Genomic DNA, 26,488 nt, shown 5'->3' with positions numbered 1-26,488 from the left:
GGTCCCCGTCCTCCGCGTACAGCACCAATGAAGGAAAAGCCACCCAGCGGTAGCTTTTGTTTACTACAGCTGGCTGGCTTTTCCTTCATTAGTGCCGCAAAAGCAAAAGCCAGCACAGGCGGGCATCCATTTCACAAAAAGGATGCGCCCATGTGCTTGCTTTTGCGAATTTTGAGCTTGAATAGCTCAAAATTTTACATAGGAAGTTTAAAAAAAAAAAGTGCTAGTATTTTTTTTTTTTAATGTTGCCTATCTATTTTTTAAATATAATGTTTTGCTGGACTACCCCTTTAAGTGTCTTGGCTTTGAAGAGCTTACAAGCTCTACAATTTGCCTCGGGATGGTCCCTTGGAAGACACAGGTTACAGGTATTATGTTTGTCTACCCAGGGGAACTTACGGTTACACTTTGGGCAGAATTTAAATGGAGTACTCTCCATATGTCAATATCTGGCAGCGGGCGGTATATGTAGCAAAACGAGTGTGGGTGTATATCCACCCCCCACTCTCCCTACTTGTACAGGGCCGAGACCAGAGGCCTTCCGAGGCCCGGGCCGAGACCAGAGGCCTTCCAAGGCCCCCAAGTCCGTCGTGTAGCCCCGACGGCTGTTCTTCCTCGGTCTCGAGTGCCGACATCGAACTTCGCCGATCTTCGTAGTCGGGTTGGAGAACAGGGATTTTTTTGATAATTGTATGATAAATGGCTAAAAGTCAGGGAACTCCGCGAGTATGCTTCCGACAAGTATGGCAGAAAAAAAACAAGCGTGAGGGATCATAGGTACAGTGTCCCTAGTTCGACGCCCCTTTTCGAGTTTCGAAAAACAAACTGTAATACTCCACAGCTTCCACTAGAAGTCGGCCTATGCACAGCATGTGATCTAAGCAGATTCCACAAGACTCAGAAATATATATATATATACATATATATATATATATATATGTAAATGTGAAAAATACAAAATCGCTGTGAGTCCCTTACCAAGCCTAGCTTCAATTGGGTTAATAACATGAGGTAGACTGTGAGATTTCAGGATGAAACTGGACGACGCCTTGTCAAAGCGGGGTGTAACCCCCAACACTGCATAATACAAAATCTAGAAATGAAAGAACAAGAGAACAAATGTAAATTTAAACAGTGTGCAACAGAGGAACATAGGGTGATGGAAAGAGGGAGAGGTAAAGAGAACGAGGGAGAGGTAAAGAGAAAGGGAAAAAGAGGGAAAGAGCGAAGGGGAGAGAAGGGGAGAGAGCGAGAAGGGGAGAGAGCGAAGGAGAGAGGAGAGAGCGAGGGAATGAGAGCGGGGGAAGGAGAGAAAGCGGGGGAAGGAGAGAGAGCGGGGGAAGGAGAGAGAGCGGGGGAAGGAGAGCGAGTGGGGGAGGGAGAGAGAGTGGGAGAGGGAGAGTGGGGGAGGGAGACTGGGGGGGAGAGAAGGAGAGGAGAAGCCGAGAGAAGCCGAGAAGCAGAGAGAAGGAAAGAGAAGCAAAGAGAGAGAGGAGAGAGGGAAACAGCAAGAAGGAAGGAGAGCGAGAGAGCGAATGAGCGAGAGAGATTCCAACACACCTGGGAGTCCACAGACACTTTTGCCACTGGTGCCAACTTGTCCAGGAAAGGCTGGATGTAATCATCTACAGCACCCCTTATGTTCCAGTGCAGGTCATGAGACTTGGGGTCTGGGTTCAGCAAGCTGAATGTCATCTCGTAACCTGTGTAAAGAATGAGATGGGTCAAGAAGGCACAAAGCAGGTCCAGAGGATGTGCGCGCAGCAAGTAAAAGGGCAACATTGAAGAGGTGAGAATATCAAGCACAGAAGGAGGCCAAAAAAGGTGAGCAGCACAGATAAGTCAAGAAGGTGAGCAAAACAGGAACAGTAGGGAATCAGTCATATGGGGGGTGGTTACGGGCACACAATGTGGCCGAGGTAGAGAAAGAAATCAGTAGATAAATGAGGGGAGCAGAATAGGCACATGGAAGAAAGGACAGGGATTCCAGCAGGCAGAGGAGGAGACCAGATAGCGTCATGGGCCTTCTCTGCTCACCCTATCAGGCAAAGCTTGGGTGCAGAGCAGACAGGTGGGATTCACACTGAGCAGGCACAGGAGGAAATTAAGTAAAGGAGAGAATGATATAATATGGCATTTGTAACGCGCCTATACACAAGTGTTTCAAGGCGTGACGAAGCAAGGGAGGCGGAACAGAGGGAAGACGAAGACAACAATCTTACTAGGCCAGGTGACATTGAAATTGCGCAAGTGCAGGGGAGGGTGGCGGGAGAAAGTGCAGGGGAAACCGGGAGGGGGCAGTGCAGTACATAGGATAACAGTAAAAATAAATAAAACAATGAATAAAAAGTGAGGCCAGCTGGTGGCAAGTGCAAGGGCAAGTGCAGGCATCAGATGTCAAGTGCTGGAATCAGAGTTTGTGAGCATAAAAGGCACAGAAATGGAACATAGAGAGGAACTGAGCAGAACAAGCACAGAGAGGTGCGACTATTCAGGGGATCTCATCAATTCAACCCAGAGGGAGCCATTCCATATGAGGCTAGGGAAGGTAGGCCGCTACACAATAGTCCTCCTAGGGGTGGTTAAAGGCCCTCATAAGGAGAGACTTCCATCATGGGGATAAGCACTCCGGTCCTGTAAAAGACCTCTGTAAACCCGTGTTCCAAGAAGCCAGGGGCCTATTGCCTATTCCAACCTGAAACTATTGTGAAGTCTCTACTATTGCATCTGTAAAACTAGATAGGACCGAGACGAAGAAGAACCAAAGAAACATACAGAACACCAGTAGAAGGGATTATTCAAGAACTGGAACTAAGTGGCCAGTAGGAAGCATGAAGATAACCTCAAAGGCTTGTATAATAAGTCTTGATGCTACGCTGGGGCTGGCCGAGCCGTATAAAGTAAAGACAGAGGACTAGAGGTGTTCGGGAACAGGAAGAGAAGAAAGGGAAGCTGGCGTCTGTCCTGCAGGGCCTGCTGAACCTAACCCAGGCCACCCAAAGTATTGAGAGACAGTCGGTCTCTCAGAAAGAGGTCAAAAGGAACTATTATTATTATTATTATTATGCAAGCTCTAGGTAACCTAACTTGCTCCAGAAGTAGGAACAATCCAGCAGTGGCCTGGCCTATCCAAGGTGGACCGCGTGGTCCATAAAGCACGCCAAGACCACTACAGCAACAGCTCTGTGGAGCTGCACAGACCAGAGAGGAGGCAAGCAGGAAAACGCACTGATGCGTGCATCAGTAACAGTGACCCGAGACCACGGGAAGAATCGGCAGCACTCTCTAGTGAAGATACAGTTAATGGGAGTTTTGCGGAAGCCGGGTGTGATCCAGGGAGCCCAAAGAGCCAAACGTTCCTCAGGAATGATCTCCCTCATCACAGTAGTGATACACAAAACCATAAAACTTCACTCCTGGGGCACTCTTGAACTTGCTTGTCATAGTGGGAAACCCAGCATATGTGAAAGATACCAGTAGAACCCAGAACTGTCGAGAAATAATGTGCTCAATAGTCGAGATATTTTTTTTAAAAATGATAATTGTATATTAGTTCAGAAACTGAACTTTTACAATTTGACAGCCTCTACCAATAGTTAACACAATAAATCACATATCATTTTCTAATTTCCTGTAAAACATTTATCAGTATATAAAAATATTTGTTCCATTTAAAATTAATAAAACTTCACATTAGGAAAAAATAACCGATTAAACATTTTCAAATCATTCCACCACAAATTTGACAATTTAACAGACCCAATGCATATTATAGTCTGTTCTCAATCTCTAGCATAATCATCGTAATCCTATCCCATATCGATCTCAATCTACTCCAGTAAATTCATAGCCGATTTCCAAACTTTTATAGAGGGATAACTATGCAGTTTTTGAGGTAGCATTAATACAGAATGTCAAAAACTCTCACTTTTAATATAATCTAAATTGTGGTCAAGGTGGCCCATTGTCACCATATACAAAGAGCCCAGCGAGGACATTCCGTCAGTACATGTCTGTGTGTTTCAAGATTTGAAGGAATATTGCAGATCCTACAGAATCTAGACTCTCTGGGGATCGCTCTCCTGGCACCACATAGCTGGAAAAGGTTATTGCTTCACTCTGATCCGAAGATAAAAAACTCTGACTCGGTCAGGACAAGCTTCTAAGTAACTCTCGGGCTTCAGATATTGATGAACCATTGTCACAACATTTACATAACTTTAAGGTACTAAGATGCTCATAGTTACATATCAAGCAGCCTCTCCTTATTAGTAGTTGGGCTCTGAGTGAAAAGAGTACTAATTCCAAGTGAATATATTCTATCGAGGTTGCCTTCGGTAGCTGTAGAACCACTCTCCAGAAACTTGCATCCATCCTATTAGCCATTTAAGGTATTTCATGGCAAGAGCCTCAAGCCCATTTAATATTGTTGGGCATAACTATTGATTATATAGGATTAGTACCCCCGATCTTGGGAAATCCGAGGGTTCCCTTACAAACTTTCTACATACCCCTGTGATCTGTCTTGCCTTGGTAATCTTAGTATCAATTATCTCAGCATACCCTTTAAATCTGTACATTTCCAGGCCCAGATATTTATAACTACCCACATATTCGATTGTCCCTAGAGGGGATCCCAGTTTCACCTTACACATTTTCCTAGAGGAAATTAACATCCATCTGGTCTTCCCAAGGTGAATCGAAAGTTTAAACTCATTTGCATATGTGGACAATTCCTCTACAATTGCTTTCGAAACAAGTTACCAGGTGGTAAAAAATGAGCAGATTGTCTGCATATAACATGCCTCCGATCCTGATATTACAGCCTGGCCAATAAGTCTGCTATATAGATGTTAAAGATTAATGGGGCCAGCATGCCACCTTGTCTGACCCCCCTTTATTAATAAGTATTGTATCTGACAGAAGCCCATGATCATTTAATCAAATACGGGCAGTAGTACCCTCGTGCAACGCCCTAATGACTTCTAAAAGCCAGTGGGGACATCTCAACTGTCAGGATATAAAAAGTCCTGCCAAAGCTCGTGCAATAAGAAGAGTTGATAAAGTCTTGGGTGGAATTAAAGACATGTCCAAAGGATTATCAAGGAACAGTCTCCAAACCTCTCATTCTGCTGGTCTAAGCATGTGTGGTTAATCAGACTCTATTGCAAGAGACTATTGTTAAGTCAACACCAGATTGGATTGTTTCACCAGGAGAAGGTAACCATTCTTCTGGTGGCTGAGACTAAAAGTTAATTGAACCCTTTTCTTCTTAGTTTGTTAGTGGTAGGAATCGAGAAGTATGTTCGGACAGAGGACAGTATTATGGTTTCTTTTGACTTATATCCCGAATAGCACCCAAGTTATCCTACCATTGATGTAGGGAAAACCCTTCTAGAACTAGGGAGAGATAGATTTCCTCCCTATTTTGAATAAAAGTCTATAACCAAACGATACCATCTCGTCAGCCTTCTTACTCCATCCCGCCACAGAGGGCAATTGGTCAGGGAGCAGCGAGGATCAGTGCATGCAAAAGCGAACAGTAGGCAAAGCAGGAAGGTTTATTTGACATCCCAGAGCCCTTTAGACCTAATCACAGTCAACAGGTAGTTCTGTTTAGAAAAGGTAAACAAAGACTATTCGAAGAGTAATACAAGGCTGGCTGTGGAAACCCCCGGTTTTGTCTAGCGACCATCTATCATAGCTTTTACTATTTCTTACCTGGACTAGATTTGAAAGCGCGTCTGCTGTCCGCATAAGCCTCCTTCGTGAACCGGCCAATTGGAATACGATCAGACAATGCAGCTGTGATGACATCGTCAGTGAAGGACATGGCCTGGACAATCTGCTCCACTTTCTTGTCCACGACAGCCAGAACAGCCTCTGCCTTCAAAGATGGCAGGGGCTCAATCTCCATAACAGCAGTGCGGTGACTGCCAATGTAGACACCAACCCCCTAAAAGGCCCAGAAGGGTGAAAAAGGATAGATTGAGAAAGAACCTAAGATAAACATCTTAAGCTCTATCAAGCGTAGGATACACTACTGCCCCCGCCAACACACCCTTTCTTTCCAATGACATAAGAGATTAATTCAGTCCTGCACCGAGCATGGCAGGAGGCAGGCTTAGTTTGGGCCATTGTAAAGATTACATTCCCAAGTGTAGCAGTAAATGAAAAATGCATTGAAATGTATTTGTACATAATGGGCATAACATAAGGAGTGTGAAACATTTGATCTGGTATATACATCAATGAAAAGGCAAAATCAAAATCTAACACTATAAAAATTACACAATCAACAGGACATAGGCATCTGATAATGTTGAGATATGAGTCAGTGGTGCTGCAGTCAGGCCTGCCAAGCTCAGGCTGTTATTGGGCACATGTGCCCTCCTGCCGCAGTACTTAATGCTATTAGCACTGGGGTGCTACTGGCTGTTTTCTTTTCTAAATCATGTCCATGCACTTTTTGTTTAAAAAAATAATTAAAAAAATAAAGATGACCATTGCATTAATCATAAAGGAAACTCGGATAGTAGTCAGTTTATTAATTTCCACGGAGGCCATCAAGAGGGGAAGATGGCTGTGTCGGGCGAGGTGGGAGCAGACCTGGCAATGACAGGTAAGTGGAAGGGGCTGGTATCTTTGGGGAGGTGGCAGGGAGGAAAGTGGCCTCTGGGATGAATGTCGTGCCAGCGTCCTAGAAAACATGACTGATCTGCAGGAGGCTTGGGTAACCATGATGCAACACTGGTGGTTGTTGCCAGACTCAGCCTGTGTTCGTGGCCAGCTGATTGACCGCATCTATCCCATGTGTACTAATAAAAACGTTTCTATGAAGAGTAGTATATTGCTCTCTAAAACCCCCATTTGCACCAATATATACATTGTACAAATCAACATACTCCAGAAAACGGAAGGGCCGACTAAGCACCAATGAAGAGAAATAATGTGACAATAGCAGGAAAATGTGTGGAAAAGAAACAAATTCAGTGGAATTACATGGATGTGTAAAACGGAAAGTTAGCTTCAGATTTTAAAATGTCAGTTCGGCTAGTTTCAGTTAATGGGATATTTCTTTAAAGCAGTCTTTATCAGGAAGGGTGTTTAGGATTTTCAGATTGTATTACATGCATCATATCCGGAAGCTGAAATGCCAGCTTTAGTGGTACCATAATTACATTTATTGTCCTCGGTCTCAAATGGCACAAGAAACACTGAGGCTCAAAGACAGTCTGAAGGTTTTCATTTTTCTTGTTCTTGGCACTAGCGCCATCATACTGTCATCTCCCGCGGTAGCTCTTTCCTTTCCCAGGCATCTTTAAGCCTGGTTAGTGCTACTGAACCCCTACTGTCTAGTAGCCGTCTTGAACTAATGAGGTTTTCTCTAAAAGCAGGCTCAATGACTCCCTCAGGGACTTCCTAACTCTCCATATTCTCACCACAGGTTAGTATGCTAACGGGATGGGGTTGTGACTTGCAATTACTGTATGATTTTTCCTAGTTTCACCCACAGCCACCTTTACTTTACCCTTCAACTCAACCTGTTTTGTCTTCCCTCAGTTCTACCCAAAAACATTCTGTCCCTTCAATGTTTCACTTTGCCATTCTCCTACCTCCACCCTTTGATGTTAACTCTTCTCCAACTAGTGCTACTCTCCTCCCACCACTAAAACCCTCCTCCTCCCACACTACCCCTTCCTCCTCCCCACTACTTCTCTCCACCACCCACTGATATACTACTCCTGCTCTCGCTGCTAATCTCCTCCTTCCACGACTATTCATCTTCACCCACTTCACTACTCATACACCTTCGCTTCCCCAGAACAATTCAATTCATATTCACTGCTTGCATTAACTTCCATTCACTCTCCACACAAACATGCACAATCACCATGCAGTGCCCTTGTACTCGATAAACTAATACCTCACCTTTCAAATAATAGCATCCCCACTCCACCACATATTCCTCCTTCCTGCTGGTCTCTTGGTTCACCTACACTGCTGACCTCACCCTCCTCCTTCCTGTATTCTTTTAAATATCCCTCCCTTCTTAGCCAATCTGTGCTGCTTTCCGTGCCCCAGGATGTTTGTGTGTGTGTGTGCATAGTCTAGCTTTGCAAAAACGATTTACACCAGGCCCACTGATTCCATGGGCATTTGCCGCAAAGTGAAAGTGGGCTAATTTCAATACAACAGTTTGTGTTATAGGGCCGGCCATGCTGCTGCTTTCGGCAAGTCTTTGGAAATGTCAGTGAGGGGCTAGTGGGGTTGCAGTCCCGGTCGAAAGCCCTCCAGCACATGTTGCCAGTCTTGGTTGGCTAAGCCATGTACAGAAAATGCTTTCTGCTTCAGCAGCCCTCTTCCTCTTGGGGGAGGCTATGGCTTGTCGGATCTCTGCAGTAAGATTGCACACAGGCACTGCAGCTCCCTCTCGTCTTCCAGCACGCTGCAGTCCAATCCTTTAGGGGATGTGGCTTCATCATCTAGTTTTTCATTATCCTTTGGCATGGAGGACACTGCTGCTGGCTCCTCTGGGTAGACAGTACTTCGATCCAGACGGAGGTTCCTGAAAAGGAAAATTAACACTGTTAAGCATTTTGGTATAGAGGCATGGCTGGAGATCCAGGTCTGCACATTAACATGTTGGCACACTGGGGGGTGGGGGGGGGGCACAGGAAATGGGACCTGTTTAATTACTTCAGCCCCAAGGGTTAGGACTGGCTCTGGCTCCCACCTTATCTTTGGTACACTTAGGGAGGGACTCCTTGTCCCTCTTTACAATGCCACGGTACAGGCCTTGCCACACCTCAGATATAATCTCACATTGTATGCAGCATATTGCTTTACATGAAAATAGAAACTCTTGTGTCCTAAAAACGAATACCAGTGCAGTTAAACATTATGTCAAGTACATTAAGGCTTAATATACTCCGAAATCTCGTACTTTTGCCTCCATACTCACGAGGATATCCCCCACATGGGCCAAAGACTGGAGCCTTTTTTGGCAGCAAAACACCCATAATTTGGAAAATAAGCAGAATGCATGTACTTCTCTCAGCTCCACCCATCTGTGCACTGCCTTCTCGACAACGCCCACCAGTACTTTTGATAACACTCTGGAATTGGATGCCTTGGAAAAGCGCAGGCATTGTTTCACCTGTATAACACATCTTCTTCCCTTTTTACCCTCTTTACTTCTTTCCTCCGCCACCTGCTGGTCTGCAAAGTTGTCTTATGATGCATCAGACTGGCTTCATTTCCTGCACATCTTGTGACAGGAATTTCACCGTTTCGGCCTCCACAATTTATATCTTGAGCGCCTAGGCATGGACGAAGTGTGTGTTTACTACGTCGTCCGAGACATTTTATCAGTAAGCTTACATATAGATCGAGTCATGCGGTGGGAGCAGGAAACTTCCAGCAGTTCATCAGGAGCAGGTTGAAGAGGTCTATTAAGGTGATCAAGTCTTTCCTCCTCAGCACTCCAGCCCGCTCCCACGTGCAGCTGGTTTTGGGAGGGTTCTCCCAGAATGTGTTACTGCACCACCGTTCTGGTGATTATGAGGTTTCCCATAGGGGCACCGACAACGGTCTATGTGACAAAGACTTTAAGGAATCAGGTACTAGAGTATCATCTGAGGTAGTGCTGCAGTACTCTATGGCTTACAATGGAGCCAAGACCAAGACACATCATTCTGAGGGCCACTGGCATGCCCTGGCTAGTGTTACCACTCGCACATTTCTGCCAGTGACGCAGTTGTACATGGTCAGCAGTTTTTTTTTTAATTTTTATATAGTACATGGTTTTTTCCAAACCTTATACATCAGACAGTTAAGATCAGTCATTAAAAAAAAAAAAATTACAAAGTCTACAAAAAATGTTTTAATCACGAATTCAGTCGGATAACAGTAGAAAGATGAATGCATCATTTTCTTCATTCAAAAGGACCATTTAAAACCGATACAAAGTTGAAGAGAAAAGAAATAGTTCAACAATCAACATTCCCAATCAAATGACTTACAATTCATCATCATTTCATTAACCCTACTTGTAGGAATTGTACAGCACTGATCAGAAGTGGAGTATAAGCTCCTGCTAATAAGTATTTCCAGAGGTTTCTTCATTCAGTGTATTTGGATCGTGGACGTAAATACTAAAAATATTCCATCCAGAGTGTCTGAAGTCATGGACACAATCATAAAATGCTTTAACGATTCGGTGGCAGTTCCACAGTATAGACAATTCATATTTTCTACCAACCCCTGGGAGAATAAAACCTCACGTGTATGGAGCAGGTTAAGACGGGCTCTCATAAATGTCTCTATAGCTACTGTCTGGACATTGCACCAGGTATTTAAGCGTAGAGCCCCTTTTCCTGGCCTCTAGGCTTATTTCTCTAAAGGACTTGTATCTCGTTCTTTCTTCACAGATGTCGATCCAATCACGGTCTAAGGGTTTCCTTTTGCTTTTTAAGGGTTTTATAACAGAGTCGCAATGGAGATCTCGTACCGAGACATTAGTTCCTCTTTTTTTTTTTTTTTAAAAAAGGAGCGAATGGACTTTCCCCATCAGGGCGTATAGAGTAGTCGCTGCATTCCCTACAAGTTTTCGATATAGTATTAGCTTTTTCATATGACTAGGCTATTCACAGAATTTAAGCCCAGTTTGAAGCGTAATATTGACACTGGTACGCAGTTCGGGAGTGAGAAGACCTTTCTCCAAATGAGTCCCTAAAGTTTGCATAGATCTAATTTTAGCAGTCTGTTCCCTGTTTCCAGGCCATAGAGGACGGTTGGAACTACTATGGAGACGTAAAACTGGAATAGTGGAACTATGGTAAAGCAGCAATATTTCCTCTTAATATGAGCCATTTGTGCCGCAAGTTGTTTCCCCTTTGCCCAAACAATTTCCTTTAGGATTTCATGGTTTAGTGCTGCAAAAAAAAATATCCACAGATATTTCACTGTTTGTAGTACCTGCAGTGTAGATGCCCCCATTTGCATTTGAATTTAATGGGGTTTTTCTTTCTCCCATTCTAGAATAGGATATTCAATTTGGAAGGATTTGCCACAAGACTATTTACCTTATTTTCTTTTTTTTTTTTTTTTAGTATTTGGTTAGTTCAAACCTTTACAAAAAGAAATTCCACATTATCAAAATACATAAAAAATCAGCAGATACATTCACATTAAATAAGAATACCACCAGTAATAAAGGGGGAAAAAAATAATAATAAAAAGACCAGCACCGGTGATAGTTCCAAGTGAAATACTTTCTAAAATAATACACAGAATTTCTCCCAAGAGCTATCTGATTAGGTTTTAAGGAAAAAAAAAAAACATGAAAAGTGTAATGTAACAAACCAACCAGATATAGCACATAGATGTAGCATATCCAAAATGTGCATTGGAATTAATCCAGCCTACAAATGCAAAGAATTAATAAAACCAGCCAGCGCCAGGCCTTCTCGAATATTGGAATTTACGAGACAGTGTTTCCATATTAGATCTTCATCATAGAGATATGGATTCATTGCTAGTGGTTTCAGAAACTTACCTCCAAGGCCCTGTAAGGAGGGGCATTCAAGAACCAGATGCCTTAGAGTTTCCAATTTCATCATACAGAACCTACATGAGGATTGGTCCACCAGAATAAGGGATCTCCTAAATTGTATTTTCTCTGGTAGGGAGCAGATTCCACCTCACCCTCAAAAGTATACCTCTGTAGTTCCCATTAGGGAATTGTAGCAAGATCTTAGTCAAACTTCCTCTTGGTCTGTGCTTATGAGCCAAATGTCTCATCGACGAGTAGGAATGGAATACATCAGTATTCTGCGACTAGTCATAATCAAATAGTGCCCGCTTAGTCCTCACAGGGTTCATGATCAGAGTTTCCACTGTCATCCCGATCTCATTTAAGACGAGATCTGCCGGGCTCTGAAGGCATTTAGTACAGACGATTTGTCAAAGTTTCGACTCATTAGTTGGTAGAGTGAGTTATGGGTGGGGGGAAATGATTTTTGAATAAAGGACAAGCGAGACCCATTGGACCCGAGCCCACAGTGACACCGCTCCCAGCTCAAAACGAATAGCTGAGATCGGGATCACGTTAGGCACGCCCAGAATATGCCTCCAAATGTTCCCCTCAATTCTATTCAGGACATTCCAGAGATTATCTGATCTTAATTCCAGGCCGTAGATCAGTTTAGGCACTATTTTCCCTTCATAAAACATCATTGATGGTTTGAGGGAGAATCTACCAAATTTACGATCGATACGGATAACCTGGGCTTCTAAAAATTTCGCCTTAAGTAGTAGGATCTCATTTGCTGATTTAAGGCTTTTACAGGCAGAGAAATGGAAGCCCAGGGTCCGTACCGAATCCGCCAATTTCGATGGCATGGATCCCACAGTAAATACAGGACCTTTAGTTAACCCCTTTTTTTAATGCATCTTAGTTTTAGTTGGTTTAATAACTAGCCCGTTTTGGCAAAGGTCTCGAAATTACTTAACGATCTTTGTAGCCCAACTTTAGTACAATCAAAAATCAGGACACCATCAGCATATATTAGGCATACAATTTTCTGATTACCAATCCTAGGGGCTACCAGTTCCTCTTTGGCCAACGATATTGTCACATCGGAAAAATACTGGTTAAATAACCATAGGGCCAGAACACACCCTTGTCTCCCCCCCCCCTCCCCTATGAGATCGTATTCTCCTGGACAGATAGCCTTTTTGATTTAGCCGAACCTGAATGCCACAGTTTTCATATACACCAGAGATGAGTCTTAACAACCCCTCAGGCAGGCCCCACTTAGTTAATTTGGCCCACAATCTGCTTCTGTCGATAGAACCAAACGCGGCAGTTAAATCAATTGAGGCCATATACGTACAGCCCCTAGATTGCAACCAAGCCTCCTCTTGCATACACTTAAGTGCCAGACCATTAATATTAGTGGAATGTCCCTTTCGTAAACCAGTCTGGAATTGATTCAGCGGATGGTAAATAGATGCCCATACTTTCAAGTGTGAGAGTAGGAGTGCCAAAAAGATTTTACAGTTGGCATCAATGACGGAGATTGGTCGGTAATTGCTAGGATCAGTTTTGCCCCAACACTTGAAGATGGGTATCACATGTGCTGTATTCCAGGAACTGGAGTGTCCCCAGTAGAGATAATGTCTTTATATTCCAGGTACAGTAAGTTAGTCCACAAATTACGATCTCCCTTGAAAGTGTCATTTGTGAGGCCATTAGTGCCGGGTGCCGGAGAGGACTTACATCTGGTTATTAGGCCATAGATAGTAGCCAGGTCTAGGTGGGGATCCCAAGTATCATTACCCTTCATTGAGATTACAGTCGGTGTATTGTTAATCAGGAGCCCAAATCTATCTTCAAAGTATTTCACCCAATCTTGTTCTGAAATTTTACTAAGCTGAGTTAAGGCAAGATTAGGGTCTTGCCAGTTAATAAGATACCAAAACGCGCTAACATCAGCTTTAATCAAGATGCCAAGCATCAATTCTGCATCTTGCTGGAGGATAGTGTGTTTACGAGATTTACAGAGATTCCTATAGGACTGTCTTGCCTTTCTGATTAGTTCATTACAGGTAGCTTGCTCAGGGTTATTAGACCTAATCCTGTGGATTTCCCTTCTCAGGTGTCTTTTTGCTTCAGCTGATTCACTGCTGAAGCCATGGGTATGTCTAGGTAGTTGATTGCATCTACTCCCCTGACCTGCCCTAATGCCTGTCACTATTCCCCCAACAAGTTTTTGGAACTCATTAGTATTAAAACATCTAATCTTCCAGTTATATAAAGACTGGTCAAGAGCTTTCCTTCCGCTTCCATTCAGCAAAAGGATATTCCGATTAGTCCATTTGACACTATTCCCAGCCGCATTGGCTGTTACTCGTGGTTGGATCAAAAATTCCCAGGTATTTAGCAACAGATCAAATGCGGCTGTCAAAATAGAATGGTCACTCCAATCAGTTTTCAACACCTCAAAAGACTGGCAGTGGTTCATAAGGAAAGAGTCAACAAAGATATAATCAATCAAGGAGGAACTTAGGCCTCTATGCCACGTATGCCAGTCTGATGGGTTAGTTTGGTTGGATGCTCTTCCCACTAGTGGTTGAAGACCACGCCCCTCAAGCCCTACCCTCAACTTACTGCCCCGGGATTTCTTGGCTGAGTCCCCACCAGTTAGATCTTCCAAGTTCCATAAAGGACCCTGTGGGTCACAGTCTGCATTAAGATCACCTAGCACCATAACTTTCCCATTCAAATATTTCTCACAGATATCGATGGAATCACCTATATTGCTAAGGAAGTCATCCAAACATGCAATCCCCTTATGCCAATATATATTAATAATCAGAAGCTTAACCTTGTGATCACAGGAGCAAAGTTCAATTCCCAGTGCTGCAAATGGGAAGTTTTTAACTTTATCCCCACTTAAGCCTGAAGAGTTGTCAATTGCAGTCTGCCACCCATACTTTCTTACCCTAGTTGCACAAATACCATAAAGCCATCTAGAATAGGGGCAGAGGTAAGCCATGTCTCCTGGAGACAAACGCAGTTGGCTGATCTTAAGCTTTCCACACATGTCTGATTAGTAAAAAGATGCAGATTACCACGGGTGTTCCAGGATTTTACCGTAAATTGGGTATCCTGCCGGGCAGCTGTCGCAATAATACTCTGATCACGGTACCAATTTTTGCCACAGGGAGGAGATTATCGTTGCCTAATCTACATCTTTCATTTCGGCCATTACCACGTTATTTGATAGCCCCAATTTACCTGGGATACATGGAATAGATTTTATAAGAAGGTGAGCAATTTCCCTCTGCCCTTTGGACATCAATCCCAATCGCAGATAGGGGCTCCCTCTGGGTAAGAATACGTTCCCCACCAGAGGAAGTCCAGGTCAATGATGCTAGTACTCAGTTGGCTCTTCTCTGGGAATGAGACTCTTTGGATGTCATTAGATACCACCAAGGCAAGTGGGGGGGATTTCTGAGAAGATGGTCAGAATATTATTAACACGGTTCAAACATAGGTTAATGATCGGATCCAGGTTGGATTGAGTATGGCATGGCATGCTTTTATTCTCATCCGGGTAAGGCCCCATACCTGTTTGACCCCTGTTAGCAGATAACCTATCCGATCTGCCTGTGGTAGCCCTTTGGGGCAGGGGGACGTAATTGGATAGGTTATTGAGTCATTGTAGGATATCCTTTACCCCAGCCGACATTCATGGTTGTGTTGCTGCCTCTCACTTGATTTGGATGCCCCAACCTATGTACACCAGCAATACCAGATACCTGAGGTAGCCCCTCAGACTCTGCTCTTTAAAGTAGTGGATCTACCCATCCCATGATAGTACTGGGCTTCGGCTGAGGTGGAGGCCCCCTTGCAGGGTCCCCAGACAGACTCAATTCATTCAATAATTCCCTGAGGGGGGTATACTTCCCTCCCAGCAATAGTAGGGATTAAAAGGTGGGGGTGGTACAGCCATACTCTTAGAGGACGGTGGTTTAGGTCCATCCTTTAGTGGATTAATATCCAGCACTGCCTCAACGGATTCTGAAGCAATTAGAGCCCTGGGTACCGCAGGCCTACTGCCAGGCCCATCAGCCAATCCACCAGTGGAGTCCTCCCACTTAGAATCTGTTTGGTTCATAGAGTCTGCACTCTTGACTTCAGGTAGTGAGGCCATAATCAGGGATTCAAGTTCTACAACAGGAGACAGGCCAGAGCAAAACAAAGAGCTAAGAGCAGTTCTGATAGACAGGAGCCGATTTTTACAGAAGCCCTGTTTAGCTCTCATCTGTTTCCCTCTGGCTACACTTGGCCTTTTATTAGGAGGTTGTTTCGCCGTAGGCATTTCGTTGATCGCGTCTTCCTTCTCACCCCTTTCCCCAGTAGAAAATAAATCTTTGGTAAGATCAATAACACCAGAGGCAGCAAGGTTAATATGGATGCTGTTTTCGGCCAGATCCACAGTAGGAGCTGGACAAATAGGGGAGATCAATTGATATTTCAATAGTACCCATAGATCCAGCACCCAAGCAGGCCGGCATAGGGGTCACTTGCCCAGCCCCCAGAGGAAGGGGGACATGATAGCCCAAGTGGCCCATCCCTATGCCTGCCATCCCCTCCAGCCCTACTCCATATCTACCAAGGTGAACCTCGGTTCTCAATTCCTCTAGTTTAAACAACATCAGTCAGTACTACATTAGTGGATTTCAGTTCTGCCCAGACATTATCATATAGGGAGACAAAAGAACTCAGGACCACATTTAATGCCGATACTGTGGGGTGTGTCAGACAAATACGTTCATTAACCTCCCTCAAGGTATGGTGCAGTGCTGATGAATTTGTGCCCTCCTGCCCCATTGCTGGTGTTAAATGATCATTGTCACGATGGTCAGGACCTGTGTGGCTACTAACCAAGGGCCCTTATTTCCTCCTTCAAAGGGTCCAAATGGACCCTGTCCTGGAGCCTTTGGCGCCAGGCTCATAAAGTGTGCTCTGCACACTTGGGGTCCAAGGCATGTGTATCCAGGCTGGGTGTGGCGATTAGAAAGCATTGGAAGGCACGTGCAATCATCCATGGGAGTAGTGAGGTGGGGCCACAAGGCAGAGCTAAAGAGGAGTGGCTAGGACCAGACTATTTAAGCTGGCCCCACCCGCATGTTGAGGCTTTGCGTTAATATGATGTATGCAGCGTAACGCTTACCGCCGTCTGAAGCTCTTACCTGTCTCCAGCTCTGCATCTTCTGATTCCAGCTTCACACCTTCAGCGCGCACCTACCCGATTCCAGCTTCACATCTTCGGCGTGCACCTACCTGATTCCAGCTGTACATCTTCAACACGTACCTTACCTGGATCCAACTATACCATCACTCGGAGCGCATCCGATCTCGATCCAGCATCCGCAGCGTGCACCTTACCTGAAGCCAGCCATACCACCGCTTGAAGCACTACGAGCTTCACACCAGTATCTTCAGTGCGCACCTTACCTGTCTCCTCGAATCCATCTTCTGTTGGGCGCTTCTTCCTCACCTGTCGGAGTCTTCATTCATGCAGAAGTCTTCTTCTCATCGGGCATCCTCGCGGTTCTTCCATCTCGCAGACGCTAACAGCTTCCCGGATAGCCACTCTCCATCTTCCGACGCCAGGCCATCCCTACAAGAAATAAAGACAGCACAAGTTTAGAAACCGCATAAACATTTAACGCTTGGCCGCGCAACACCTAAGCCTTGCGTTTCATTTAGAAACCCTACTCACCCACTAGTGAGGTCCGCTCCATCCCTTTCAGACGCCGCGTGGGTCCACTGTCAGCAACGCGACTCAGCGGAGCCATCTTTAACACCTATTGGGGAAAAGAAAGACATTATTAAGAATACGGACAATAATCATAGAGAAAGACTTTACAGGAGTATACGGACAATAATCATTGTAATGAACACTTACCTCCCACGAGGATTGGTCGCAGCCGGTCTGGGCCATTACGTATACAGACCAGTAAGAAACTGGGTCTATCTATAGCGCCCCCGCTGAAGAGAAGCAGGACGGAGCACTCATCTTTGCAAAATAACAGGCGAGAGCCTATGAGAAACCGCTTGCGCATCTCATTCTGGCACAAGGGGTTCGAGGGGGCTCGCAGTTCAGTCGTAGCATTCTCACTGCCTCTTACCTTTCCCCACGGGCATTGCCAGCAACCTGACCAGACCAAATTGCCGCAGCTGGGGGTAGCCAAATCCAGGGAAGCCAAATCCAGGGAGGGCTCCAACTGTGCCCCAACATCCCCGCAGAGACCAGGTGAGCTTAACAGGACCAGGAGAAATTCCAGTGAGTATATCCAGCAGAGGAGTTAGTGAATCCGGAGTAGGTGCCTCTACGCTCTGCTCAACTAAGGGCACAGGTGTTAGTGGTGGACCAGACTTCAGTTCTGCTTCAGCTTGGTCCGCCACCTCAATCATGCTGTCAGTCAGGTCCTTTAAGCCAGAAAAGTTAGGCTGAGTAATCATAACCGTATGATCTAGAATAGCTTTGCACTTGATAGCAGGCAGAGCTTTAAGTTCTGTACTGGTGATGATAGATTTGGGGAAATAGTGATCCATAATACGTTGACCTGAAATAGGTTTCTGACCCGGGGTAGAGTTAGGATTTTGAAACCGAAGGGCCCACATTCCTCTTTCAGTATGGTGACAGGGTTTGATGTACTCCCTGGGAGGCAGCATTTGTTAACATCACACGTTGTATGGACTCATCCATTACAGAGCAGGGTACCAGTTGGCAGGGTAGTTGTACATGGCCTGCCAGTTGGTTTATCCCCAGCTCATGTTTAGTCTGACTATGCGTCATGTTGGAGAAAGTCTCAAGGGGTTTAGTCAAATTAAGATTGGGTGTAGGGAGACGTTCTTCTATTTGTACTCATGACAATGACCTCCCCAGCTTTGGCTCCATATTTCCCACTTGCAGTCTTTCCGCAGTTTGAACAATAGTATGGACTGTTAGTAAGCTATACGTAGTAGCTGTATCCGGGTCTCCCCCGCTACGCAGGCACCCAACCAATCTCAACACTTGCCACACAGGTAGACAAGAAAAGAAACGAAGCAGCCGCCAAACAGTCGCTAGTAAACTCCTAGGGGACAATCACAAGCACAAGCCCACCAAGAGCCCACACAGAGAACAGACCACCAGTAGGGGAGCACGGTTCAAAGGAACAAGTCCCGCAATGACAGTAGCTCCGAAGAAAAAGGACTAAATGTCCACAATAGTTACGGCTGTTTCAGTAGTTCCAGACCTGCTCCACTGAGTGCAATATCCGGCTAGGACCACCGTCAGACTATCACCCGGGGTAGAACACAGCCACTGTACGGCACAAGGCAAGTACAGAGTGATTACACGGTACACAGATGTGGTGGCTCCGTGCCCAGTTGACAGTTATTTGACAGTCATCTTACCACTATAAGGAGCAGCGGCCAGCCTTTGGTGCAGTCAGGTTTTGCAGGAGCCGAAAGGGAGGAAGTCACCAGAGTCCCGGGAGCCACAGGAACACAGGAACACTCCGCAATCCGCTCCGCTATGGAGCTTGTTTTTAAAGTTTCTCATTTCACGTTGCACACTGATTAGTGGAAATAGATGAGGGACTTTCCTCACAGCCTCAGAGCAATCGAATCACACAGCAACAAAGTATCAGACAGGAACACTCTGCAATCCACTCGCCAGACTATTTACCTTTATAGAATCCTCAAACTTGTTGAGAAGCCTCTGTAGACCCAATGGGGTTTTATCTAGTAGCAGCACATCATTGGCGTATGTTAACCAGTTGCATTGTTCTCCCTCTACCCTTGGTGGCGCAAATGATGCTTCTTCCAGTGCTTCCCCCAGGTCCGACAAGTACAAATTGAAAAGGCAGACAGCCAATGTGCATCCCTTTCTAAGGTCTCATACTGTTTTTATTCTCTTCCATGTCTCCCCAATGGCACTCAGCCTCACTTTGATTGTGGTATTAGTATGTATTTTTATTATGTCGTCTAAAATGTGTTGGCAAGCCCCACTTGTATAACTTCAACCACACCCTTTCTCTATTTATTGTATCAAAAACCAAACTCAAATGTACACTTGCCACATACAGGGGGTTCCCTTTGATGCTCGCCTGATCAATCAGGGATTGGATGAATAGTCCATTTGCATCTGTGCTGATTCCCCTCCTGAACCCAGTCCGGAATTTAGATAACCTACCGGATTTCAAGATTCATTCTTCTATACTTCGCAATCCACATTTTGCAAAGATTTTGCTTTCTACGTCCAGCAGGGCAATCGCTCTATAGTTCACTGGGTCAAGGTGATTCCTCTTTTTATAGACACGCACAATTATTGATGCATACCAAGAGAATCGGAAGATTTTGATTTCTCTGAAATGGAGTATGCAGGATCAACACCCATAAGTTGATATCCTGCTTCATTACTATGTTACAAAGACCATTTGGACCTGGTGCGTGGGAATTTGAGCCTGATGAGATAATCGGGGTCATTACGACCCTGGCGGTAGGGGGTTAACGGGGCCGGTAGAGCGGCCGGCCCCGTTAACCCCCTACTGCCTCATTACGAGGTCTCCTCGCGGGACCCGCTAAGGACGCCTGGTTTTACCAGGTCCCACGGGCAGACCACGATGCAAACAACGGGCCCGTTGTTAACGGGCCCATTGTTTGCATCCTCCCCATTCCCATTGAGCCCTATGGGGGCTCGAATGGAATGGGGATGTACAGGGTCTGGGTTCCTGGAATGGGGAAATACCGGGCCCTCCAAGGTCAGAATGGCCTAGTATTTCCCCATTCCAGGAACCTGTACCCAGAATGGGGGTAGCCATGCCGCAAATAGCGGCATGGCTACCTCCAGGGTCATAATGACCCCCAATGTCTCGTACAGTCTCTAAAGAGATATCAACACCCCATTTTTCATTACAGGCGATTTTACATTTGTCTGAATTGTCCCTTTTATAAAGATTTTCTAAATATCTACACCACAACTCTTCTGGTACTGGATTCCTCATTTTATGGGATGACATCATGGATTTTGTTCAGAAGACCCCAAAAGTTCTTACGCAGATTTCTCCTCACTACCTCCATCATCAGTTCCCCATCTCTTTGTATAAATAGGTGTCTGTTTGCTATGGACCAATTTTTATAACTTTGCTTCACCTTTTTTGCTTAAGATCTTTTTTCCCTTCCCAAGTCTGTTGCTAATCCTGCTTTTATAATTTGAACTTCTTGTTCCACCTGTGAATCATTTCATGCTTGTGTGTCAACACAATAATGTGGTGTAAAAATGTGTACTCATTGTAGCTGCTTTACAAATAGCCTCCAGTGGCACATTTAAGACAAAAGCCAATGTAGCACATGGGCTATGTGTAGAAGGTGCCCTGGGCGTGAAAGGAAGTGTCTTGGTGGAGAGGCTGTAACACTGTTGAATACACCTTTCAATACTATCGCTAGATGGACTGTGACAGGGTCCCCATCTTTTCTGGCTGCCAGTGATGCAAAGAACTATTCCAGTTGTTTGTGGTGTTAAGGTAGTACACAACTGGTAGTTCAATGGATTGGTTTACATAAAATCTAGGAATGTATTTAGGTTAAAACAAACATGGGTGTGTTCGTAAAACCACCTTGTTCACATGCACTGTAACAAAAGGCTCAGCTACTGATGGCGCTCACTAATTCTACAAATAGATGTGATGGCTACAAGGAAAGCAAGGTCTTTGAGGGATGATCTGTGCATTGGCTCAAAAGGTGGACACAGGAGCTTGCTTAGTAAAAACATTTAGATCCCAACCATGTGGCGTGCTAGCAACCGGTGGGTGTAATCGTTTTACTCTTTCCATGAAGGCTTTGACAACTGGAATTCTCCATCAGGAGACCTTGTTCTGAGATGTTGTGTAAGCTGCCAGATAAACTTTTCATGAATTAAAGACTAGTCCTGAATCTAGTAGATGTAGGTGGTAAAGCAGAATAGGCGATGGTGGACAGTCATTAGGATTGATGTTCTATCGTCTACACCATACAACAAACCTTTTCCACTTAGTAATGTCTAGTTTTTGGTTTGCACACCTCCTTCAAAATTTCCATGCATCTGTCTGGTAAACTGTGGTGCCAAAACAATGAACTCAGGAGTCAAGCTGGTACGTTGGCTGTATGAGTTTGAGGGTGTAGGACTTGACTTGCACCGTGTGATAGCAGGTTGTGAGTGGGTGTCAATTCTATTGGTGGACATAGAAACAGCTTGATTAGGTGGGAGTAACATGTCTGCAGCACCCACATTAGTGCAACGAGTATCATGGTTAAATGTTCTTGGTGCATTTTGTGGATCACCTTGCGCAAGGGGGGTGTTAGGGGAGTTTGGGGGGAGAGCGTAAGCAAATATTCCCGACCAATTGATTCATAATGCATTCCTAAGGGATCCCTTCTCTGGGTACCAGGAAGCGTAATTTGGGCATTTTGTGTTTTCTGCTGTTGAGAAAAGGCCTATTGTTGGCTGCCCCCATTTAATGAAATTGTGCTCGAGTAGGTCTGAATGCAGTTCCCACTTGTGCTCCAACGGTTAAGGTCTGCTTAGGGTGTTTGCTACACAATGGTGTTCCGCTGGAACATGTTAGGTTTGGAGATGTATCTCTCTTTGGAGACACCATTTCCAAATTCTTTGCGCAAGTATGGACAACCTTGAGGGGGGGTGTGTTCTGCCTGGTTTGGGTATGTTTGACAGAATTTATTTTATCGTGGCAAACTGACTGCAATTTATTTGCTGGGGGACCAATTTAAACGCACATGCAGGTTTTTTTCTGTCCCCCGCCTCCAATGTTAAAGGAAGCGGGGGACACCCTTGCACCCTCCAAATTGCAAAATATCAAATATGTGGAGCAGGGGACACCCCCGCTCACCAGGGTTGGTATTTTGCAATATATGCGACAGAATTGCCCGAAGGCCAAATCACCCATGCAAAATTTGACCAAATTGGTCATTAGGTTAATTGTTTTAGGTCAAATAGGCTAATACCTTCTGCCTGGTTTGTTGATGTAAAACATGACTGTTGTACTGTGTCTGTTATGCTTAGAACATTATTCCACTTAGGTTGTTGTTGGAAAGCACATAGTGCTCTGTATACTGCCAGAAGTTTCAGTATGTTAAAGTGCTGAGTGGGGAAGACCATGTTCCTTGAGCTTTGATGTGTAGGTAATGGGTGCCCCAACCCATCAGTGATGTGTCAATTTGGAAAGTTAGGTGATTTGGCACTTGGCGGGTTGACAAAGGTTTTCCCTTTTAGTAGGTTATATTTTGTCCATAATTTTAGAGCAACCAACAGTGTGTGCGAACATTTCACTAATTCGTCTCAATCCCTATGTGCTGGAGACCACTGTTGTACTGGGTGCATATATAGTCTGGCAAGTGGCACGATGAATATACAGGATGCCATCATGCAAAGCAAATGCATGACCCTTCTGTGATCTGCTGACCAGCCATTAATCAAAGGATCTGGCTTACCAGATTTTGAACCCTCTCAATGTAAGGGAACAATAGTGCTGATTTTGTGTCGATCACGGCCCCTAGAAACTAATTTTGTTAGCCTGGGACTACACTGTATTTCTTTTCCTTGCTAGATAGTAAATTTGTACATTGACATTTCAGAGCATTTTGGCAGAATACAGATGGATATTCCCTGTTATTAACCAGTCATCCAGATAAGGGTAGAACGGAATGCTCTCCGTACAGAGGTGTGACGCTGCAACTGCCAATACTTTCGTTATCACTCGAGGGGCTGATGCAATCCCAAAAGGGAGTACTTTGAATTAATAATAATTATCAGGACCTAGTTTGAATCTTAGATAATTTCGATGTGTTGACATCATTGAAATATGAAAGTATGTATGTTTAATATCCAGAGTTGCCAGAAAAATCCCCCTCGAGTAGGGGAATGGCGTCCTGCAATGGTCATTCTGAACTTTAAAAGTTTGAGGTATGCATTTGCTGGTCTTAGATCCAGCACTTGTCTTTTTGCCTTGTGTTTCTTTGGAACAAGAAGTACACAAAGTTAATAACCTTCTTTGCCTGCGATAGCGATACTTGCTCTATTACTACTTACTACTAGTAATGCCAGTATTTGCACCTATAGAATCTGAAGGAGTTCTGGTTTTGTTTCTTGGTGGTGGATTGTGCATTTCTCAATAAACTTTACGCACACCCCCCCTTTATGGTCGGTCAACAATACCCACTTGTCTGACGTTATTGCCTCCCATGCATGGCTGTATGATGTTATTTGACCCCCCCTACTGGGGTAACATGGGTGGGAATGTGAACCAGAGTCTCACTGTTTTGGGGCAGTGGCTGCTCCTTTAGAGGACTGGCGGCTTCTTCATCTCGTACACAGTCTTTGGAAGCATGTAGGCGGAGAGCTCTGTTGACCTTTGCAAACCAAGTACCTGAGCCTGGTGAACAGGCAGACTAAATAGTTGTTTAAGGAAAGGTTTGCATAGCAAACAACATTGACTGTTTGCCAAAACCATCTGTTGAAAAGTTTTATTTGTGATCTGGCCCAAAGTCTTTTTGTTTCATGCTCTTTTTTGGCCTTTTCTAAGTCTTTGTCAGCCTCGTTACCAAAGAGAACATTGCCCTCAACCGGCATGTTCAGAAGAGTGGCTCGAGTCTCTGGTGTGAATCCAGATTCCATCAGCCAGTCATGTCTTTTGAGCAGGGTTCCTTCACCTATTAGTCTACCTGTTGTCACTGCTGAGACAAATGCATTTTCTTGTGTGTAACTTTATTAGATTTTCAAAAAGAATAGAAACAGAGAAAAGGATTTACAAGCAAACAAGCACAAACATAACAGTAAACCTCTATATACAGGGAAGGGGAAAAACAAAACAAAGGGAGGGGAAAGAGAAAATTGGCACTAAAACATACAGTTCATTTAAAATATTCCTAATGTCAGAATATTTATCGAGCGTCTTCTTAACCCAAAAGGACACCTTCTCCCTGCTTGACAGAACTGACAAGCTGTAACAAGGGGGTTGTCCTCCCCTCTGTGAGTCTAAGGGGTGTACGCAACTAGTTAGGAGTACACTGATTTATATTGACCCTAATGGGAGCACATGTCATTCTGGGCAACCATTAAGCAAACTAACATGATAGCTGGTACTAAACACATAACTCAAACAGTATATGGAACAAATTTTTAATTTTTCATTTAACTTGTTATTGTAAGCTGTTTATTTTCTTTTTTTATGCAGTAGTTCAAAGGTTACTTTGCATAATTACTTTGCATTACAAACCATAGTGTCATAAAATCGTGTACATAGTTAGATATTCACTGGAGAGTAATATTTGTGACATGGCATGTGGGTTAGTAATTTGTGCGCGTGAACACTATCTAGAAAATACAATGTCCCATGTCATTGGAAAAGAAGGGCACACTAAGAAAGTGTGAGTAAAAGAAACAATACGTCTTGGTCTCTTCTGCCCGGCTGAAATCTGACCTTATATTAGGTCTATGTCTGGAAATAATGTTAGAAATTCGAAGGGCAACACATCATGACAAATGCCCATAGCAACTCTGGGTTAGTGTGTTGCGGACGTTTCGGCAGTATAGTTTGTAGCCTTCTTCTTGGGCCAGAAAAAGTCAGAGGACTCTGTGAGAGGAGAAGAAAGTAAGAAAAAATCATGAAGAAAAAAAGTGAAAAAAAAGGGAACTGAAAAAATGTGTTTAAAATCAGCAACATGGTTCTGGAGTGGGTCGATACAGAGTATCCAATACTAAAAAACACAAGGCCTGAGAAAGGTTCCTAAATAAAGGGTCCACTCACCACTGGTCGTGCTTCCAGTGAGAAGAGGTGGGTGTGTGGGAATCCAAATCTGGGCAGGTGGAGGCGCAGAATGGCGTTGCGGGGGCAAGAGAGGGGGCCGAGTTGGTGGTAGGCACCCCTGGTCTGGAATGGTTCCGGAGCCCCTAGAGCAGTAATCGGGGTCCGTAGAGGGTCCGCTGGGAGCGTCACGTTAGGATAACTGAAAAGCAAAAAATGAAGAAGCGGGCGCAAACATCAGAGAGCAGGGTTGCAGTAAGGTTTTGTGTAGAGCCCACTGGAAATTTGGAAAAACTATAGGGACCGATGTTCAAACGGGAATAGGAAAATATGTTACCTGTGCCTGAAAGTAGCAGCACAAGGTGCATTAGCTGGAGGGTCCACGTTGGGATGCAGCCTGGAGCTCGAGTCTTCAAGGCTGGGGAATTGAGGAAGAAACGTGAGCCCGCTGTAGAGCCCTATGAGGAAGGCACAAAGGGACGGGATCAAAAAAAAGGGAAAAAAGGAATAACAAGAATGTAGGCACGGACTGAGTGTTGGGTGCATGGGGGAGGGGAGCTTAGAAACAGAGTGCGTAGTGCTCCGGAGGGGAGAAGAACCGGGTGGACACATACCTGGAATTCAAATTGGCGGGCAGTAGCGAAGAGTAGGCATCGCAAAATGGTGCCTGTGCTGTCGCTGGGGAGAGGAGAATGTAAAATGCGCAACGGCGCAAGCGCTGGAGACTAATGTCTCACGTAGTGGTGTTGGCATGGAAAGGCGCATGCGTTCGAGAAAAAGTGTCTCGGAGCGCTGTGCCAAAATAATATGCGCAGTGAAGTTGCCAGAAACGGCGCATGCATGGGAGATAAGTGTCTCCAAGCGCAGTGCCAAATGAACCTGCGCAGTGGGATTGCCTAACTGCGATGAAGATAGGCCAAATGCAGATGGGCAAAAGTAATCTACGCCGTGAAGTTGCCTAGTACGGCGCATGTATTAAAAATAGGTGTCACAGAGCGCAGTGTCAAATTGATCTGCGCAGTGGGGATGCCTGGCTGCAATGAAGATAGGCATTATTGGAATAGGAAGGCGCCAGTGTCCCGAATTTATGAACGGACAGCTGCCTACTGTCGTGTGAAAC

General features: G+C 44.7%; 1 protein-coding gene and 1 long non-coding RNA gene across 2 annotated transcripts in view; both read right to left on the bottom strand.

The window, feature by feature from the left end:
• Positions 1–26,488, bottom strand: part of PIGS (phosphatidylinositol glycan anchor biosynthesis class S) — a 282,891-nt gene that overhangs the window by 128,914 nt on the left and 127,489 nt on the right. The window contains exons 6-8 of the mRNA XM_069615337.1: positions 5,722–5,956; positions 1,561–1,703; positions 979–1,093 (exon numbers count right to left, since the gene is read on the bottom strand). Coding sequence (XP_069471438.1) covers positions 979–1,093; positions 1,561–1,703; positions 5,722–5,956 — 493 coding nt within the window. The remainder of the gene's footprint in view (positions 1–978; positions 1,094–1,560; positions 1,704–5,721; positions 5,957–26,488) is intronic.
• LOC138488397 (uncharacterized) lies at positions 24,803–25,827 on the bottom strand. The gene is made up of 3 exons (XR_011274655.1): positions 25,706–25,827; positions 25,372–25,570; positions 24,803–25,197 (listed from the first exon to the last, which is right to left on the bottom strand). It is a non-coding gene; the product is annotated as an uncharacterized lncRNA (long non-coding RNA).

This window comes from Ambystoma mexicanum, chromosome 9 (genome assembly GCF_040938575.1).
Source record: "Ambystoma mexicanum isolate Mex_15411 chromosome 9, UKY_AmexF1_1, whole genome shotgun sequence".
Classification (NCBI taxonomy): Eukaryota; Metazoa; Chordata; class Amphibia; order Caudata; family Ambystomatidae; genus Ambystoma; species Ambystoma mexicanum.
The sequence above is the reverse complement of the archived record's forward strand: the minus strand, read 5'-3'. Positions and strand labels throughout refer to the sequence as shown.